Consider the following 21,318-nt stretch of genomic DNA (forward strand, 5'->3'; position numbering starts at 1 on the left):
TAAGTTCAGATAAGATAAGTTCAGGAAAAATAAGTGTTGGCCAAGTACAATTTATAACTAAAATAAGTTTTGATAAGTTCTAATAAGTTCAGTTAAGTTCAGATAAATTCAGTTAAGTTCATATAAGTTCAGATAAGATAAGTTCAGGAAAAATAAATGGAAATCAGGTGAATAGAACGCAACCTACTTGAGATTAATTTAATATAGGTAAAAAGATTGTTATCGTGGTCCTCTAAATTAACCTTTTCGAAAAGCTTTTTATGAAGAAATCCTTAGTAAAGTTTGTCGTGTACAATTCAACTTAGCTATGAATCTTTCATAGATTTTTTTTTTATTTGATAATTAATGATTTTTTTTGACGGGGATAATTAATGAATATATATTGTAATAATACCAGCCAAAAAAACAGTGGAAAATATTTCTCCATTATTTTTTTGTAAGGAAAACATAATTCTTTTATTATTTTTTCTTACAAGAAAATATTATTTTCCGTCAAATCAAATGGAACATCAATGGCTCTTAGTATCAAGAATTAAGGGGGATATAATAATTCAATTATAAACCTTAAATGAGCTCTGAAATTTAGTTTTAAGTGTATCATATCAATTGCTTTGCTGACTTTCGAATTGAGATTGATTTTTAGACCTAGAACAATCACAACAATTCCTCCTTACCTTGAGATTTGTTGCAAATAAATTAATTTCTAGTATCGTACATGAAGATGAAAGTTCGATTGTTTTGATTTATCTCAAATAGAGTTGTGCACATGTCGGGTCATGTAGGCTCACATGCGTCGTGCTTGCAACAGGTCAAGGAAAAGTAGTGTTGGGTTGGACTTGTGTTTAGGGTGTGCAAAAATTGGTCCGGACCGAAATAATGGACCGGACCGACCCATACCGGAATGGACCGGACCGAAGGCAATCTGTCCGGTCTTCGGATCAAGAAATATCAATTTTCGGTCTTCGGTCCGGTCCGGTCAGGTCCGATGAATAAGTACAATTAAATAGTACTCCGTACTCCAATTTGACTTCCTTTGATAAATAACACAGACAAGTAGACAACTATAAAAAGCGCACACCATTACTCAGACACATGTCACGCATTACACTTTACAATTTTGTAGCATACATTTTACACTTCACACATACGTCTTCGTCTTCGTCTTCGTCTTCGTCTTACTCCCTAAAATCAATAGCGTACATTTTCTTCAACTTTCCACCATGGGAGACCAAGACTACCACACAGCGATTGTTAGGGGAGACCTTGAACTCGTCCAAGGTAGATAACATTATCATTATATTTTTGCTTCTAATTACAAATAATAATACTCGTAATTTTTGTTATTAATTTTTTTTTTTTTTGCAGAAATGGTGAATGATTTTCTTCATAGGTTCGGAGAAGAGACTGCCATTAAAATCTTGGGACCAAATGGTCATGCAATTCTACACCTTGCTGCTACCGCGGGTCGAACTACGATTTGCCAGTATCTAGTCGACACCATCCAATATGCTATTAGTAGCCGAGATTTAATGGGTAAAATGTTTCTTTAAAGAATTATACTTATTATTCTTGATCGAATTGTGATTTGTGGAATTTGGGGGTTTACCTGATAATCTTTTAGGGTTTTTAGGGTTAATGTTTCTTTAAACTTCTAAGCGTTTAATCACGTGAATCTTGTGATTACTGATCGAATTGTGCCATTTTGGGCTTTTAGTATTAATGTTTTTAAATTCCAATGTTAATCTCGCGTCCTTGAATTAATTACCATCTTTCGGCTAACCAATTGATTATTTGAATCATTGCAATTACTTGGTTGTTCTTATATTGTTTCTTTATAAGTATTTGATATCATCCATGCCTAGCATTGTAAAGATATTTTGTTTATTTTTCTTGTATTGCTGTGAATTTTGATCTAGAAACTTAAATAATACTAGTATTTTGATGTTTATTGGGTATTGTACGCATAAGTATTTTTCTTTTAGCACCGGTAATAGTTATTAGAAGCTATGTCTTTCATCTGCTGATTGCTGATAGTCATGTACTCGTGTTATACTTGGTGCAGAATGGTGCTAACCCGAATCTTGGTTTAGAAAAACCTTTGATTATTGCTGTACATGGAGGCCATATAGAGATTGTGAAATGCTTGCTTAGAGCTGGCGCTAATCCTAATGCTACTAATTTTGTGAGTGAAAGATAACATTTACATTATCCTTCATTCTTATCTACCTTTTTCTGAGTGTATATGCTTGACTTATTACTGTGTCTCCTATTTCAGTGTGATCTTACACCAATTGAAATTGCGGCTATGGAAGATAATCTTGCAGTTGTAAGCACCCTCTTTGATGTTACTACTCGTATTCCTCATATTCCGATTTGGAGCTGTCATGGAATATACGAGTATATCAACTCTCAGGAAGCAAAAAATCAGGTTATTTTCCTAATTCATTATGCAACCTATATTGTACCATTTTTTATAATCTCAAAACCAAAAACAAAAAACTATGTTTGCAGCGGGAACTCAGAGCTGAAACAAGATTCTTAGAAGTAAAAGCACAAGGAGCACAAGCTGTCAGAACAAATGATTACAGGACTGCAGTTTACTGGTATACAGAGGTAAAAAATTAAAACTGAACTATAACTTGGTTTTCAATTATGCTGCAATATTTTGATGATGCAATAGTATTACATGCAATTTACTGGTATACAGAGGTAGTATGCTGCAATATTTTGATGCTGCAATCTGAGTATTGTTAGTATGATGCAAATCTTTTGATGCTGCAATCTGAGTATTACATGCAATTTACTGCTGCAATCTGAATATTGTTGTTCTTTTCATTCTTTAACTGGATAGGGTATGAGGATGAAGCCAACAGATGCGACCCTGTTCTCAAACAGGAGCCTTTGTTATTCCCACTTGAACGTGGACGATCTTGCACTCTCGGATGCAGAATTCTGTAAGAGACTGAGACCAGATTGGTGTATGGGACATTACCGTGAAGGAGTAGCCCATATGATGCTGAAGGTCTCTATCTATGTCTATATGATCATGTTTTAATCTTTACTTTTTGGAATAAGTTCTGATTATTTCCTACATTTTTCGTCTAAATGGATTGTGATAATTTTGAACTGGCGCAGGGATATTCAGAGGCAGTATCAGCATTTCAGAATGCGTGTCGGTGTGATCCTCTCAATAACGAGCTTCTAAATGCTTACAGGTAATTTTGAATAAAGAGTACAAAATACTTGGGTGTATAATTTCTCTGAGTGGTATTGATCAATTCTTTGTAAATTTTTTGCAGGAATGTGTTGGAGGGACGGATTATTTCAGTTGTTGACTGATTGTGTCAGCCGGCTCTCTGTTGACTGATTGTGTTCATTGCAATATGTAGTTTTGGTGACCGGAATAGAAGAAAAGTGATGTATATTTTGTGATTAGAGTTAAAAAGAACTTGGCACAAACATTTTGTCTTAGCGATTGATGTATATGTTAGAGTACGATACAAATGTCTTAGGGAATTACAAAATAGTATGGCTGGAGTACTTGTGTAGTTTTTAGTGACAATTATCATGTTTCCTAAACACGGATTTTGGAATTGAATTCATTTGTTTAAGATTTCAAATTCTGCCTGGAATTATATTCAATTCATCCATGGATTATGTGTAATTGTGTACATGTGTGAACTCGTTTTCTCTGCCTGTGTCAAAGGCCCAAAAGACTTTTATTTTGGTAAATTACCTTATTAATTTGTTGCTCACTTCAAGCCAAAGTGGTTGAAGATGTGATAGGTGACATATCTGAAGCTCTAAATTATCCCTTAGATGGTCAATTGATCATGTTTGTTTTTTGTTTAGAGGTTTAGTGTGATGCCCCGATAATATTTTTCTTGAACTTATCCATAGTATTACTACCTCCATTTCAAAAAGTTCTTAAGGTTACATGTGTGCAAATAGTAGCAGTAAAGATTTTTTTGAAACGAAGGTAATAACTAATAAGAGTTTAAAAAATAAAAGTAAAAAATTGAATCTCACAAGTCACAATTAAAAATAAAATAAAGTAAATAATTAATTAATCAACTCAATTCTTGATCACAATAATTAAAAATAAAATAAATTCAAAATCTCAACTTTAAACATGATTCAGTAAACTATAATTAAGTAAATGACCTTGAAGGGGAAACAAAGGAACCAACCCATGGCATCGCCACATATTTAAACGACGGCGTACAACCATACGGCAAATTGCACATTTTGAGCCACTTAACATCCCAACTTTGAACATCATATTGAAGAAAACCCTTATTTTTTCCACCCAATAGGATTTCTTGTCCATCCTCGGAATAACCATAAAGAAAATAAGAAGAAAATAAAGTGATGATACTGTTTTCGATTCTTAGTTGTAGTTGTTGACTTCTATCAACGTCTTGTTGTTGTAATCTACTAAGAGGGATATCAACCAATTTAGACCATGTTTGTTTCACACCATACTCCTTCATAACCCACACTTCCAAGTTTGTTTTCATCGTGCGATAATAGTTTATGAAATGCAAACGACCCCTTAATACAATCAATGACTCCAAATCACCAACACAATTATTCCATTTATTAGGGTATGGCACCTCATTATATTCTTCAGTTCCAAGGTCAAACTTAGCTATTATTAACTTCGAGGTAGAATTTGACTTATTATTGCAAGCTATCCAATGCAACGCATTATTACAGAAAACCATACTTGGATTTCTGTTTATATTTTTCACGATGTTATTATGATGAGGTTTGATGTATTTCCATGTATTACTCTTCAAGCTATAAACCACACAAAAGTTATCAGATTGTACATTGAATGTGGAGAAGCATAAAATCTTATAATCATCTTTGGTACTATCATAACCGAACCCGATCATCTCAATTTGACCCGCTTGACCCGCATAATCTTGTTTTGGTACCAAAGGCGTTATATCGTTAGAGGCACCGGTTAACGGGTTGTAAAGCGTAAACCTTATTGGGTAATTCTGACCTAATTCTCGGAAGCAAAGCAAGCCATTACAAGAACCAACGAGTTCAACATTCTTAGAATTTTGAAAGTTATGAAAGTGAGTTACCTTCTTAACAACTTTCGGGGTATGGTAATCTAAAAAGCATAATCCAGATGCGTATGTGTCTCGACTAAAAAAGATGATGGAGTCACTTATCTTGTTACTTTCGAGAAGATAATGACGAGTGTGGGAAGTGATGAAATACGGGTTTTTGATGATGTCATCACGCCAACGCTTGCAAACACACTGACAGCGAATAAGGTCTTTGATTGGTAATCTTACGAGGATGTTTGATTCAAGATCTAATGGAAGATAATCTTCCATGTTTTTTGTAATTTGTTGAGATCTAGGGTTTATTATATTTCACAAACCCTAGATAAATTTAAAGGGCAGATTCAATTATGAGACTTTAACTGCTTAGAACATAGGAATATATATAGGAGTGGTGTTTTTTATTTATTTATGATTCTTATATACTCCGTAGGAGATTAGGAGTGGTTCAACTCCCTATTTGGGACTAATTAATAATGGTTATACTCCGTATTTAATAGTTTTTTTTTTTTTGAAACTCCTTATTTAATAGTTTAGGAAAGGGAAAGATGTTTTTTTTTTAATGATACTTTTTGAAATCCATATTTGGACTAATAAAGGTAATATTTCATATTTAATTACGTATGCAAATTTTCGGAATATGCTATAAAGTAAAACTGACGAAAATAAAAATATCACGCCTAGGATTTAAGGAAATCTTAACCCTGCATAATTTTATTTTATACCAAAAATAAAAATAAAAAAAAATTGTTATAATTGTACAAGTATATAATACAAACTCTTTAACCCATACACTACAAGAATATGTATCTTTAACGACAACCTATTTACGACGGGTCAAAAATTCCGTCGCAAAAGCCTTTTGTGATGGGGCTAACAACCAAACAAGGACGGGAATAACCGTCGCAAATGTCTTTTACGACGGATTTACGACGGGATTCCTATTTACGACGGCCCCCTTTTATGACGGGTTCGCGACAGGAAATTCCGTCGTTAATCAACGATTATTGGCCTTTCGCGACGGGATTTCCCGTCGTTAATAGTACAATTTCTTGTAGTGATACTTTTTACCTGTGAAATGACTCATTAGTGAAATGAGCTACTGATCGATAATAGGTTCAGTCCTAGCAATCCTAATTTTTGTAGTTTGTTTGCTTCGAAAATTTGCAATCGACAAAGCTAGAGGAGAAATCAGAGAAAAATAAAACAACCACCACTCATAAGTCGGATCAACCACCACAATGGACTACTGCCAACACTTACTTTAGTAATATGCAGCCACCACCGTGTGGGTTTAGAAATTTAGGAACGAAGATACGAACAGTGGCGGACCCAGGACTTTGGGTCAATGGTGGCATGATATTTTTTTGGTGCGAGGATTTTTTTTTTTTTTTATCAATATATTTAACTAAATGTAATAATTTGTACAAAATTTAAAGCGACTAATTAGAATAGAGCAGTAAATAATAGAATTGAATTTATTTCGTTTCGGAATTTTTTTAAAATATAATATAGTCCAATTAAATATGAAGGTGAAAAAAAGCATACAATGTTCAATTGGTGTTAAAAAAAAAAGCTAAAGACAACATATGGAATTATTAGGAAAAAAAGGGAATGGAACAAATAATATGAAAGACAATTGATGATCATGATTTTTTTAAGTGTAGTCTAATTAATATAAAGATGGAAAAATAAAAGCAGAAAATATTTCGATTGATGTAGAATCAATTAAAAGAACTAAATAGAAAACCAAAGAATTGGGTAGAAAAACGAATTAAAAATTATGAACCAAATTTGTCATTGTGTGGCATCGAACCCCTGACTTGTGGGCATTAAAAATCAAGTCAAATATACTCTCCTAACAACTGCAACACAGTCAAATTCCCTAATAATTAATGCAGATTATTGTATATAGTCCTTCTGCGTTATTTTTCTTTTTAACTTTTTTCAGTTTCTTTATTTTTATTTTTAAATGGACTCCATAATATACACTACGTAATAAATAATCTATACTAATACATTAAAAGATGTTCTTAAGAACGTATATCGAACACCAGACCTCATTGTTAAAAGTTATACTTGCTATCATCTTAACCAACCACAAGTAATTAATCTATCGATTTGCAAAAATAATTAATGAAAAGAAGTACTTCTTAATGCAATATACCTCTTCAAAGTTTAATGATAGAATCCTCCAATGCTATTGATAATATGAGACTTGTGTAAATTGATGATTAGGCAAGGGATGACAAAGGCAGCAAAATAATGTCTAAATACCCGTGATGGTGAAAGCGATCTACTCCAGCAATTATCAAAGGGATGTGCAATATGTAACAAATATAGAAAACGAAATAAGTGGTATTTTTGGTATATTTATGGTTTCATAATTTTGGCAACAAAGGATAATGGGAGATTTGATTCAGTTTATAAGTTAGATATATGGCAGTAGAAAATTACGGGCAACGGGTAGCGTAATTGCCTTGGATATATCAAAATTTGCCTTGGCAAAATCCGTACCCTAAATTCAATCAAAAGACGTTTTAAACTTTGGTGAGTTCAAACTAAACTAATTATTTAAAACAATTAATAATATCTCTAGTTTTCTAAAATTTTGTATTAATCTCTATTCTATAAAGGAACAGCTGAGGTCTTTTAGGTAATTTAACTTTTCGTGTCCCCCAATTAAAAGACAAAAATACCCCCCCTAAGTTCTACAGTTTATTTGCCCTACAGACCTCAATTTGACTGAAAGAATGTAACGCCCAAAATCAAGAATATGGGCCCATTACGACAGAATAAAATCCTCTTTAACTCAGTTACCAAAATTGGTGTTGATTGATGGATTAAATCAGGAAAGAAATGAAAAAAAGGAAAATAAAATATTACAATTATAACAGTTTCCAAATGAAACGAAAATTATTACAACACAAAAAAAGAACAACACATCTAAACGAATAAAAAGTTTCAAATTAACTGCAGAAACCAAAAACATTCAAAAAATCTCCATTGTAAACCAAAAGAGGCAGAAAATTTCCAGAAATCTACTGCTGCATCACTGTTCTTCCTTCTTGAAGTCGCCCACACGTAAGTACACTTTTCGTATGAATCCTTGCAAAAAAAATACACACAGAAACTAAATTTTTTTTTATAATAATAATTCATAAATTTTAATACATAACCATAAAGAAACAGAAATTAAACAATTTTTCTTTTAACAAATTCGTGATTTTCTAATTTAATTGTATGGACATATTCAAATCTGTGTATGCATAAAAATACAAGAAATGTTGTATGCATAACAATATCATTTTTATTTATACAAGACTATAAAAAATAAGAACAAAAATTAAATTTGTGAATGTATGCATAAAACAAATGTTCTTTTCTAATATTGTTGCGCTTATTTATTTTGCAGATTTCAAGATACAAGGTAGGTTATATTCTTTGCTTTTATAGATTTTAATTAATTATTTTATATTTTAATTTATGCATTTGGTTAAATAATCTCTCATAATTTTTTTATTTTTTAATTGTAGATTTCAACAACGAAGGTTTGTGATAATATAACTTTTTGTTATTAGAATTATGATTTTAACATTCTTAGAATTCTGAAAGTTATGAAAGTGAGTTACCTTCTTAACAACTTTCGGGGTATGGTAATCTAAAAAGCACAATCCAGATGAGTATGTGTCTCGACTAAAAAAGATGATGGAGTCACTTATCTTGTTACTTTCGAGAAGATAATGCCGAGTGTGGGAAGTGATGAAATACGGGTTTTTGATGATGTCATCACGCCAACGCTTGCAAACACACTGACAGCGAATAAGGTCTTTGATTGGTAATCTTACGAGGATGTTTGATTCAAGATCTAATGGAAGATAATCTTCCATGTTTTTTGTAATTTGTTGAGATCTAGGGTTTATTATATTTCACAAACCCTAGATAAATTTAAAGGGCAGATTCAATTATGAGACTTTAACTGCTTAGAACATAGGAATATATATAGGAGTGGTGTTTTTTATTTATTTATGATTCTTATATACTCCGTAGGAGATTAGGAGTGGTTCAACTCCCTATTTGGGACTAATTAATAATGGTTATACTCCGTATTTAATAGTTTTTTTTTTTTTGAAACTCCTTATTTAATAGTTTAGGAAAGGGAAAGATGTTTTTTTTTTAATGATACTTTTTGAAATCCATATTTGGACTAATAAAGGTAATATTTCATATTTAATTACGTATGCAAATTTTCGGAATATGCTATAAAGTAAAACTGACGAAAATAAAAATATCACGCCTAGGATTTAAGGAAATCTTAACCCTGCATAATTTTATTTTATACCAAAAATAAAAATAAAAAAAAATTGTTATAATTGTACAAGTATATAATACAAACTCTTTAACCCATACACTACAAGAATATGTATCTTTAACGACAACCTATTTACGACGGGTCAAAAATTCCGTCGCAAAAGCCTTTTGTGATGGGGCTAACAACCAAACAAGGACGGGAATAACCGTCGCAAATGTCTTTTACGACGGATTTACGACGGGATTCCTATTTACGACGGCCCCCTTTTATGACGGGTTCGCGACAGGAAATTCCGTCGTTAATCAACGATTATTGGCCTTTCGCGACGGGATTTCCCGTCGTTAATAGTACAATTTCTTGTAGTGATACTTTTTACCTGTGAAATGACTCATTAGTGAAATGAGCTACTGATCGATAATAGGTTCAGTCCTAGCAATCCTAATTTTTGTAGTTTGTTTGCTTCGAAAATTTGCAATCGACAAAGCTAGAGGAGAAATCAGAGAAAAATAAAACAACCACCACTCATAAGTCGGATCAACCACCACAATGGACTACTGCCAACACTTACTTTAGTAATATGCAGCCACCACCGTGTGGGTTTAGAAATTTAGGAACGAAGATACGAACAGTGGCGGACCCAGGACTTTGGGTCAATGGTGGCATGATATTTTTTTGGTGCGAGGATTTTTTTTTTTTTTTATCAATATATTTAACTAAATGTAATAATTTGTACAAAATTTAAAGCGACTAATTAGAATAGAGCAGTAAATAATAGAATTGAATTTATTTCGTTTCGGAATTTTTTTAAAATATAATATAGTCCAATTAAATATGAAGGTGAAAAAAAGCATACAATGTTCAATTGGTGTTAAAAAAAAAAGCTAAAGACAACATATGGAATTATTAGGAAAAAAAGGGAATGGAACAAATAATATGAAAGACAATTGATGATCATGATTTTTTTAAGTGTAGTCTAATTAATATAAAGATGGAAAAATAAAAGCAGAAAATATTTCGATTGATGTAGAATCAATTAAAAGAACTAAATAGAAAACCAAAGAATTGGGTAGAAAAACGAATTAAAAATTATGAACCAAATTTGTCATTGTGTGGCATCGAACCCCTGACTTGTGGGCATTAAAAATCAAGTCAAATATACTCTCCTAACAACTGCAACACAGTCAAATTCCCTAATAATTAATGCAGATTATTGTATATAGTCCTTCTGCGTTATTTTTCTTTTTAACTTTTTTCAGTTTCTTTATTTTTATTTTTAAATGGACTCCATAATATACACTACGTAATAAATAATCTATACTAATACATTAAAAGATGTTCTTAAGAACGTATATCGAACACCAGACCTCATTGTTAAAAGTTATACTTGCTATCATCTTAACCAACCACAAGTAATTAATCTATCGATTTGCAAAAATAATTAATGAAAAGAAGTACTTCTTAATGCAATATACCTCTTCAAAGTTTAATGATAGAATCCTCCAATGCTATTGATAATATGAGACTTGTGTAAATTGATGATTAGGCAAGGGATGACAAAGGCAGCAAAATAATGTCTAAATACCCGTGATGGTGAAAGCGATCTACTCCAGCAATTATCAAAGGGATGTGCAATATGTAACAAATATAGAAAACGAAATAAGTGGTATTTTTGGTATATTTATGGTTTCATAATTTTGGCAACAAAGGATAATGGGAGATTTGATTCAGTTTATAAGTTAGATATATGGCAGTAGAAAATTACGGGCAACGGGTAGCGTAATTGCCTTGGATATATCAAAATTTGCCTTGGCAAAATCCGTACCCTAAATTCAATCAAAAGACGTTTTAAACTTTGGTGAGTTCAAACTAAACTAATTATTTAAAACAATTAATAATATCTCTAGTTTTCTAAAATTTTGTATTAATCTCTATTCTATAAAGGAACAGCTGAGGTCTTTTAGGTAATTTAACTTTTCGTGTCCCCCAATTAAAAGACAAAAATACCCCCCCTAAGTTCTACAGTTTATTTGCCCTACAGACCTCAATTTGACTGAAAGAATGTAACGCCCAAAATCAAGAATATGGGCCCATTACGACAGAATAAAATCCTCTTTAACTCAGTTACCAAAATTGGTGTTGATTGATGGATTAAATCAGGAAAGAAATGAAAAAAAGGAAAATAAAATATTACAATTATAACAGTTTCCAAATGAAACGAAAATTATTACAACACAAAAAAAGAACAACACATCTAAACGAATAAAAAGTTTCAAATTAACTGCAGAAACCAAAAACATTCAAAAAATCTCCATTGTAAACCAAAAGAGGCAGAAAATTTCCAGAAATCTACTGCTGCATCACTGTTCTTCCTTCTTGAAGTCGCCCACACGTAAGTACACTTTTCGTATGAATCCTTGCAAAAAAAATACACACAGAAACTAAATTTTTTTTTATAATAATAATTCATAAATTTTAATACATAACCATAAAGAAACAGAAATTAAACAATTTTTCTTTTAACAAATTCGTGATTTTCTAATTTAATTGTATGGACATATTCAAATCTGTGTATGCATAAAAATACAAGAAATGTTGTATGCATAACAATATCATTTTTATTTATACAAGACTATAAAAAATAAGAACAAAAATTAAATTTGTGAATGTATGCATAAAACAAATGTTCTTTTCTAATATTGTTGCGCTTATTTATTTTGCAGATTTCAAGATACAAGGTAGGTTATATTCTTTGCTTTTATAGATTTTAATTAATTATTTTATATTTTAATTTATGCATTTGGTTAAATAATCTCTCATAATTTTTTTATTTTTTAATTGTAGATTTCAACAACGAAGGTTTGTGATAATATAACTTTTTGTTATTAGAATTATGATTTTAAATATAATTGACTTACATTTGTTTTAATGCAGAATTTAATTGGGGTTTGAAGTTCATAACGAGGTGCAACGACCAACGACATACGGTAAACTCTTAATCTTTAAAATCTGGAAGGAAAACTAAATACCTCACATCTATCAGATCTTTAATTTCCCAAATCTAAGATGTTTTTCATTTTTTGATAAATTTAAGGAAGTCTTGCCAGATGGGTTTGCATTTTTTGTTCATTAAGTAAATCAAAAATCTGAAATAAATTGTTCTTTTGCAGGTTATAATTTCGGTTTTAAGTTTGATTTTGAGTTGGTTGTTAAGTTCATCAAGGCATACTATAACAACGGCATAAGGTATGTGGCCAACCAATCTCTTAAACAAAATATTTATATGCATGCTTTTTATTGATTTTAATTACTTATTACAGATTACTTTTCATGCTTTTAATTGAATAAGTTGTTATACCCTTCTCATTTTTAATTATCAAGTAACTCAGTTAAACATGTGTTCTATAAAATTAGAAATTGATTATTACATCTACATATAACTTATAAATAGCAAAAGGGAAAAAAAATACTAAAGGTATACATGCGTTTACAAATTTTAATTAACTATTACAGATTTTAGATCATGCTTTTAATTACATGGAACGAAAAGAAAATCATCAAATTTCATTCTAACTAAATCAACAAATCTCACCATAACAACATACAGTCACATTTGATCCAATAACACCCAATAGTCTCATGAAAACAGCAAAATCAGATGAACAAATAAAACATCAATAAAAGTGAAATTCAAATCAGAATATAACCCCATGCACTCAAGCTATGTTATTAAGTCCGTTAAAACATGTCTTAAACCCCAACTAACAATAATATATTCCAAAACTAAATTAAACAAAAAAAACCTCAAAATTCAAGCAGAAATCGGCATCAATTGTCAATCAAGAACGAAAAAGATAAGGCTGAAATAACCGAACCCTTCTGCAACGCCTTAGTTTTAACGAGTTCATTCCTCTGTGTAGCGAGCATCCGTAAATGCAGCTCCATAAATGCAGCGTTACGGATTCCATTGACTCGGCATTGTGAGCTACCAGAAAATAAGGAAATATCATTTATAAACTGATTCGGCATTGTGAGATATATCAAAATATGAAAAAAGAATTATCTGGCGCTAATCAGAGTCGAGGGAAACAAATCAACTGAAAACAGCCATCCTAAATGCAGTCACCTTAATATGTTCAAACTGAAAAAACCCAAATTCTTTTTTACTCAAATCTAACGTTAAACGCAGTCACCTAAATCCAAACATTTGGTTAACTTATAAAATCAAAACACAGATAATACATCATCATCATAGAGTTAATTAATAAACTGCCATCCTAAGTACTTAAAATGTGTTTTTTAAGAAACCTAACAAACAAACAAACAAAACCCACAAATTCCTCACATTAAAAGAGATTTAAACTATTCCCGTAATTTCACATTGATAAGTTTAAAGCATGTCAAAGACCCCAGCACTTAACCTCACCAAATTAAAACATGTCAACAATCACATCACTGTTCTATGATCAATACTTAGAAAATTCGCATTTCATCAAACAGTGCAATTTTTAAATTCCTAACATGAATTTCAGTCCAAATCTAACAATTTGATCATATTTGTCAACCATTTATGGTCAGTCCAAATCAATTTCTACTGTATTTTCCAAAATCTTAAGTTTTTGATTAAAAAACCCACCAAGAATTCAAAAACCAAAATTGATTAATTCAACTGATAAAGGAAACATTCAAATCCACAATTCAAAAAACATGCAGAATAAACAAGGATAAAATTCAACAATACATCATACAAAATTACACAAAAACAATCAGGGACCAGAAATTAAACGAATCTACAACAAACTCACCATAAATCTAGATGCGCCTCCCATCGTCTCGCCCAAACGCCTCGCCCAAACGCCTCGACCAGCGCCTCGACGGCTTTCTCTCCAACACGACATGCAAATCAAAATTCCCAAAAAAATCAATTAAGCAAAAACTGAGAAAACAAACCCCAAATTAAATTATCTAAACAAACCCTAAATAACTATCTATTCTACAATTCGATTTTGTGCATGAAGTAAATTTCGATTATTAACCCAAAAAACATGAAGTGCATAAGTAAATGTCGATTATTAACCCAAAAAACATGAAGTAATCAAAACCTTAAAATTCTAAATCAAGGTCAAATAAGGCAAATTTAAGACGAAAATAAGGGTAATATACCTGTGAAAGGAGAGAGATCCTCCCGATATTTAGATTTCATAGTGTCGTCGCCATTTTTTTCCTCAAAACATAGAAAGAAACAATTTTAGGAAAAAACATTTTTTGATGAGATCAAAGAAGAACCGGTTAGAGAGAGAAAGGAATGAAGAAAAGAGAGAAGAGTGCTGCTGCTGTGAGATCGGCGGTGGTGAGAAAAGAAAGAGAAAGGAAAACAAACTAAAATGGAACAAAGAAGAGAGAAGAGGGGATGAGCGGCGGTGAGAAGGAGAGAAAAAGTAAAACAAATCCAAATAGGTTTAAGGAGATATAAAGAGAGCAACAAAAATGAAATAGGGCAGCGGACATTTTTACTGAAATGACCCAATTAATCTATTATCAATATTTGAGAATGAAATGGGCCGGCCTATTATCCGAAATTAGTTTAAAAAGAAATTAATACTATATATCTCTTATTATTCCTTCAAAAAAAAAAAATATATCTCTTATTAGCTTGACAAGTTATGTTTGATTATAGACCCGTTATCCACACTTTATTAAAACGCAAATGAATAGACTTTTATTTTCACGGAAAGTAAAATATAAATAGCATCAAACTAAAACATTTTTTTTAATTTAAGTCTTAAATTTTTGTTTAAGCAGAAAAGAAAAAAAAAAAAAAAGGAAGCACAAAAAAATAGAAAAGAAAAACAAAAGGCACCAAAATAATAAATTATTTTTATATTATATTTTAAAATAAAACTTTGTATTAGCAGAAAAGAAAAACTTGATTATATCTTAATTAATTCATGTTGTTTTTATATCTTAATATATTTTTTAACGTTCATGCAATCTAATGGACGTAATCGAGTGGTGGAAAAAGTATTTGCGTGATTCGAAAACAGAGCTTTTTCATGGGTGCTACATCCACCAACTGGAGCTTTTAATCCTGAACATTCGTATACGGTTGGTTATGTGTTGCATCTCGATTGGGCGAAGGAGTGCATGTGGTTAAATAAATATATTGCGAGCAACCGAAGAAAGTGATACTTACTATTTTTTATGTTTAATAACTTTACTTCAGTACTAATTTTGGTTTTTCGATGGGATATGTTAGTTGTATCAAAATAATGTTAAGTTTTTTAATAGCTTTTATTGGTCATAAGATTCGATCATTCGTCATGTAAGGCTACGAGTATTGTATGACCTCAATATGCAAAATATGGACTTTTTGGTGCCTAAAATTTGTAAAATTCTGCACGCATCGCTTGCATGAAACACTAGGCACAATAAAATTTCCAAAATTCGCGCACGCATCGCGTGCATAAAATACTAGTAACTATATACTAAAAGACACACCAGAAATGACACGTGTCATCTCCTGGTGAGTCATTAGGGTTTTTTTATTCAAAAAAATGTTTATTAATAAAACTTACAAAAATGGAGAAAATATAATTTGTCGTATCTATTAATCCTTATTGTAGAAAGATAATTGTAACTCATATCTCTCATATGCATTATATAAATTATTATTTGGAAAAAAGGTACCCCTTATCGATTAATTTAAATAAAAAATAATTTTCAAAACTCTTTAACAACATTTTAAACTTCTTTGTATTATATTAATTTAATAATGACTTAAAATTCTTTTGTCTTACGAAAAATGAATGTGTCATATCTTCAAAAAATTTACGTACTGAAAATAATAATTTAAGTAATAAATAAGCTGGAATGGAGGTGAAAATGGGAAAAGAAAAAGTTGCGAAAAAAGTAAATATGAGATGTTTTTTTTATAAAGAACTGAAAGAAAAAAGAATTGGCAAATTGTTACCTTGTATTGAAAGTAAATATGAGTACACTTATTTCAAGGAATTTAAGTTTAGATAATTTTAGTTAATTTTAGGTTCTGTTCTATTCTACTGATTTTATCTGGACTTATATTATCTGAACTTATTTTATCTAAAAAAAACTTATTTTGACTAAAATAAACTTATTTGTGTGTTAAAATGTCTCAAAAAAACTTATTTTTACGGACTTATATTATCTGAACTTAACTGAACTTATCTAAACTTATCAAAACTTAACCGAGCTTATCTGAACTTAATTGAACTTATCTGAACTTATTTTGTCTGAAATAAGTCAAAATAAGTAGAATAAAACAAAGCCTAAGATAATTTTATTTTATTTTTTTAAAAAAAAGTAGCTATCATAGTACATTTTATATTTTAATTTTTTTTATTAAGTTCAGATATAATTTTAGATAAGATAAGCTAATAAAATAGGTGAAAATCAGGGGAATAACAAGCACCCTAAATTGATTTAAAAGTGATTGCCCAATCAATTTCTTTGACTTTGCGAACAAAATGGTTTTTCATTCCAAAATAATTTAGGTGATCAATTTTTTTTTTTAATGAAATAGTCCATTTAACAAAGGGACATTTTTTATTTTTTATTTGTCATTCTAAATTATTTAGATATTTGATTTTGTAAAGAGAATGATCATTTCGCCAACATAAATGAGAAAATTTTATGTAATAAGGAAATGAGACTTAACATAATATTATTGACTTATTATTATAGAAAATACTACATTTACCAAAAATAAATTTTCATGACATACTTCATTTAACAAAGTGATTTTTTTACATTTAATTCGATGATTTCTAAAATTTTTAAGATATTGGCCTTAAAAAATATATAATTTTGATTACTTATTGTTATCAAAATAATAATTAAAGGATATGAAAAATATTCAAAAAAATTTATATAACCATAAATGACATAATAATGTTTACTAAAAGAATAAATAACATAGAATTTATTACAGAGTATTAAAATATGTCTTTATTTACACAACCTAGCTACAACGCGTAAGAATAAACCTTAAATTTTATGATTTTTAAATGTAATTTTCATTAATGATTTAAATATTAACAAAGAAATTTTGAATATACGTGATACTGTAGGTTATGGATGGTTATTTCATTTAAATTTGTTGTAACTATTTCATTAAAATTTTACTATTAAATTCTAGGTTGGTTTGTTATTATTTTTGTGATTTGATTATAAAATTGTACAATCAATTTTGGAAATGTTTTTCATATTTAAGTTTTTATGGGAAACTAAAATTAGTTAAATATACGGAGTATTAAAAAAAATCAAACATTTCATTCTATGATTTTGAACCGCGGTTGAATTATAATATCAATTCATATTCAACTATATCGAATAAAATTAAATAAATTAATATATGAAAAATTCATTTACGAAATATAGTTTATTTTATTAACTTTTCTGTAAATAATTGTCAAATTATTAAAAGCATTAATACGGAGTATTAATTATCGTACGTTGTACGGGTCCTAAACTTATGACATCACAAAAAACCTTAATACCACATTTTTTTTTAACATACAAGATGATATGAATTTGATTAGATCGTTTTTTTCATGATAACCATTGTAATTATTCCATTAAAACATTATTAAATACTAGGTTTGTTCATCATTATATTTTTTATTTGATTAAAATATTAATTAAATATTGGGAAAAGCTTTTGTACATATATTAATTTTATGGGAATTAAAATAATAAAATATAATAAATCAAATATTTTAATGTATGATTTTAAATTGTAGTTCAAATGATAGTATCCAATCTATATCATTTAACTTAATTTTATTTAAGGAAAATTTAATCAATTGGTGTGAACTCATTTACGAAATATAATTTATATTATTAATTTTTTTATAAATAATTAGTAAATTATTAAAAATATTACATAAAAATATTTACGGAACAGTGCGTTGATAAATTTCCAGGAAAATATGGTAAAGAATCCAAGCATGCCCTGTCTGTTTCAGCGGGTACCCCTACCTTGCTGAATTATAATGAAAAACCAATGTTAACATATAATTTATATACCTTAAATCCTTAATCTATATGTAATGAACCATATCAGTGCCTTGGTAAAAGAAAATTATAATAATACAAAGATATTTACCTAAAAATATTAGAAATGACCTCAAGTTCTGAGCCCTCTTCGAACAGTGGAGACGATTGAAGTAACTCGACAAAAATACGTCCTACTGTCCCAAATGTCCACTGCCATTGTATAAGTATTGGAACCCAATAAAATCTCAAGTGCTCTATACTGTAGCGTGGTAACCTGAAAAATTAAACACCTTTAAGTCATCACAATGGCTTCATTTCTGCCGTTTTATGTTATTAATATTAAGAGTTAAATATTATATACAATATGCCAATACAATTTCATACGTACTCCAAAGACAAAAAAATCTTACCTTAGGGGTAAACTGAACATCAAGAAGTCTGGCCATCCCAAAATCAGCAAGTTTAAGTTGTATGTTTTTATCAACTCCATCACCAAAATTAGGACCATAAGCAACCAGAATATTTTCAGGCTTGATGTCTCGATGAACAATATTTTTGTTGTGCATGTAGGCAAGTGCACTAAAGATGTCTGTTAGACACTTCTGTTAAAATAAAAAAATGGAATTCAATCATTCAAACGTGTGTTAGTACTAAATATAATCTAATATATATATATATATATATATATATATATATATATATATATATATATATATATATATATATATATATATATATATATATATATATATATATATATATATATATATATATATATATATATATATAAAGGAGGCATATTTGCTGAAATATTAGAGCGTCACCTAGGATTACTAATAGTTTTGGCCAATAAAAAATAAGATTTCTAATTTATTGTTGAATTAAAAAAATCGATTGCCACGTAGATATTTTAATTAATTACTAATATATACAGCTCCATCTAAAATCAAACACTCTAATATTCTTAAAAAATAAATTTAAAATAAAATTCATCCAAAATCAAATACTAATCTAAAATAAAATAAATAAAATTCAATTTAAAATCAAACATTAGTCCAATATTAGAGCGCCACGTGGGAAATCTAATGGTTTCGGCCAATGAAAAATAAGATTTCAAACTTAATTTTGAATTAAAAAAGTCGAGTTCCACGTAGATAAATAATTAAGTGTCACGTAGATATTTTTATTCATTATTTATTTATATTACGCATATACAATTTCATCCAAAAACAAACACTCTCATAATTGAAAAAAAAAATCTAAAATGAAATTCAATGCAAAATCAAAAACTAATCTAATATTATATATATATATATATATATATATATATATATATATATATATATATATATATATATATATATATATATATATATATATATATATATATAAAGGAGGCATATTTGTTGAATTATTAGATTGTCACGTAGGATTACTAATGTTTTCGGCCAATGAAAAATAAGATTTCTAATTTATTTTTGAATTAAAAAAATCAATTGCCACGTAGATAATTAATTAGGTGCCACATAGATATTTTAATTACTTAATTACTAATATATACAACTCCATCTAAAATCAAACACTCTAATAATTAAAAAATAAATTAAAAAACAGGAAACCTAATTCAATAATATCAAACATTCAACTATTATACATTAGCGATGATACATGAGCTGAAGAGAGAGAATTCTAACTTCCTCGAGAAACAGAGATGAAGGATGAGACACTTCTTCTAAGAAGAGAGAGAAACAGTGAATTACTTTGAAGTTGGCGCCTATGATTCTATTATCACACATAGATTAATTTTGATTTTATAGTCCGAGTTGTTGACAAGGAAAGGCAGATTAACTTGCTCATCAATATCCGAAAAAAGTTTTTAAAAATAAAGTAAAAGTAAAAAGTAGTTTTCTGTGCGAGACCATAATAGAGCTAGGGGTGTGCACGATCCGGTCCGGATCGGAAATAGGACAGGAACCGGATAAGAATCGGACCGGATCGGACCAATAGATTCCGGTCCGGTCCTCGGTCCTTGAAAATATACGATTCCGATTTTCCGGTCAGGTCCGGTTAAAATCCGGAATATTCCGGTCCGGACCGGTGACCCGGAATATAATTTTAAAAATATAAATTTTAGATAGAAGAGTCTAACTTGTAGCCCACATACATTAATCTCTCCACAGAAAAAAAAGACTTTGGAGATCTTTTGCATGTCATTGGCCTTTAACCCCTTTAAATTAAGCTTATGATGTGATGTATGACATATTTAAAGAGAAATATAGGTTTTTAAAAGATAAAATTTGTAAAAACAAATTGAGTTTAAGATTGTAAATCACAAAAATTACAAAAAACCGGTCCAAGCCGGTCCAAAACCGGACCGGACCTGAATTTTCCGATCCGGGTCCGGTCTAGACTGGATTCTTTCCGGTCCGGTCCTCGGTCCGTGAATTCTGCAAATTTTGGTCCATCGGTCTAACCGGTTCCTGTTCGGTCCGGTCCGGTCCGGTTTTGAACCCGTGCACACCCCTAAATAGAGTTGTCAATTCGGGAATACGTAACCGTACGATGTTAGGTCGAGTTAGTACGTCGCATCGGTCATGATTGAGTCACGTCGTTCCATGATTAAATTGGGGTATATCGGGTTACGTGCATTACTAGTTTAGAATTGAGTTCGGTTCGGGATATCTTTAGGTCCGGTAAGATTTGGTTTAGGTTCATTAGGGCCAGGTTTACATTGAGTTTGTGCAGGTATAATTCGAGTCTCGTCCAACTTTGGATCGGTCGATCGCTGTCGGGGTGAGTCATCTCCGGGTTGGTTAAAATGTGGGTCGGGTTCTCTTTTGAGTCAAATTTCATTTAGATAGGGAGGTGTTGGATCGGGTCGAGTTTGGGTTG

The 21,318-nt window shown here is 30.2% G+C and overlaps 2 protein-coding genes across 2 annotated transcripts; one reads left to right on the plus strand and one right to left on the minus strand.

Annotated features, from left to right (window-relative positions):
- The first annotated feature begins 1,081 nt into the window (after positions 1–1,081).
- LOC110780148 (hsp70-Hsp90 organizing protein 2-like) lies at positions 1,082–3,620 on the plus strand. The gene is made up of 8 exons (XM_056828809.1): positions 1,082–1,278; positions 1,366–1,533; positions 2,063–2,182; positions 2,276–2,428; positions 2,512–2,613; positions 2,852–3,022; positions 3,136–3,215; positions 3,300–3,620. Exons 4-8 carry the CDS (start codon positions 2,306–2,308, stop codon positions 3,337–3,339), a joined length of 516 nt encoding a protein of 171 aa, XP_056684787.1. The 5' UTR covers positions 1,082–1,278; positions 1,366–1,533; positions 2,063–2,182; positions 2,276–2,305; the 3' UTR covers positions 3,340–3,620.
- Positions 3,621–4,151: 531 nt separating this feature from the next.
- On the minus strand, positions 4,152–5,357 carry LOC110780149 (F-box/kelch-repeat protein At3g23880-like). The gene has a single exon (XM_021984572.2). The coding sequence runs from the start codon at positions 5,355–5,357 to the stop codon at positions 4,152–4,154; it is 1,206 nt and encodes a 401-aa protein (XP_021840264.2).
- Between the last annotated feature and the right edge of the window lie 15,961 nt (positions 5,358–21,318).

This window comes from Spinacia oleracea, chromosome 5 (genome assembly GCF_020520425.1).
Source record: "Spinacia oleracea cultivar Varoflay chromosome 5, BTI_SOV_V1, whole genome shotgun sequence".
NCBI lineage: Eukaryota > Viridiplantae > Streptophyta > Magnoliopsida > Caryophyllales > Amaranthaceae > Spinacia > Spinacia oleracea.

Excerpts from the sequence above, each read along its gene's own strand:
- LOC110780148 (XM_056828809.1), top strand. The coding sequence starts at position 2,306 with ATGGAAGATAATCTTGCAGTTGTAAGCACCCTCTTTGATGTTACTACT. Across the intron at positions 2,429-2,511 it reads CTCAGGAAGCAAAAAATCAG|CGGGAACTCAGAGCTGAAAC; the intron begins GTTATTTTCCTA and ends CTATGTTTGCAG. Across the intron at positions 3,023-3,135 it reads TAGCCCATATGATGCTGAAG|GGATATTCAGAGGCAGTATC; the intron begins GTCTCTATCTAT and ends GAACTGGCGCAG.
- LOC110780149 (XM_021984572.2), bottom strand. The coding sequence starts at position 5,357 with ATGGAAGATTATCTTCCATTAGATCTTGAATCAAACATCCTCGTAAGA.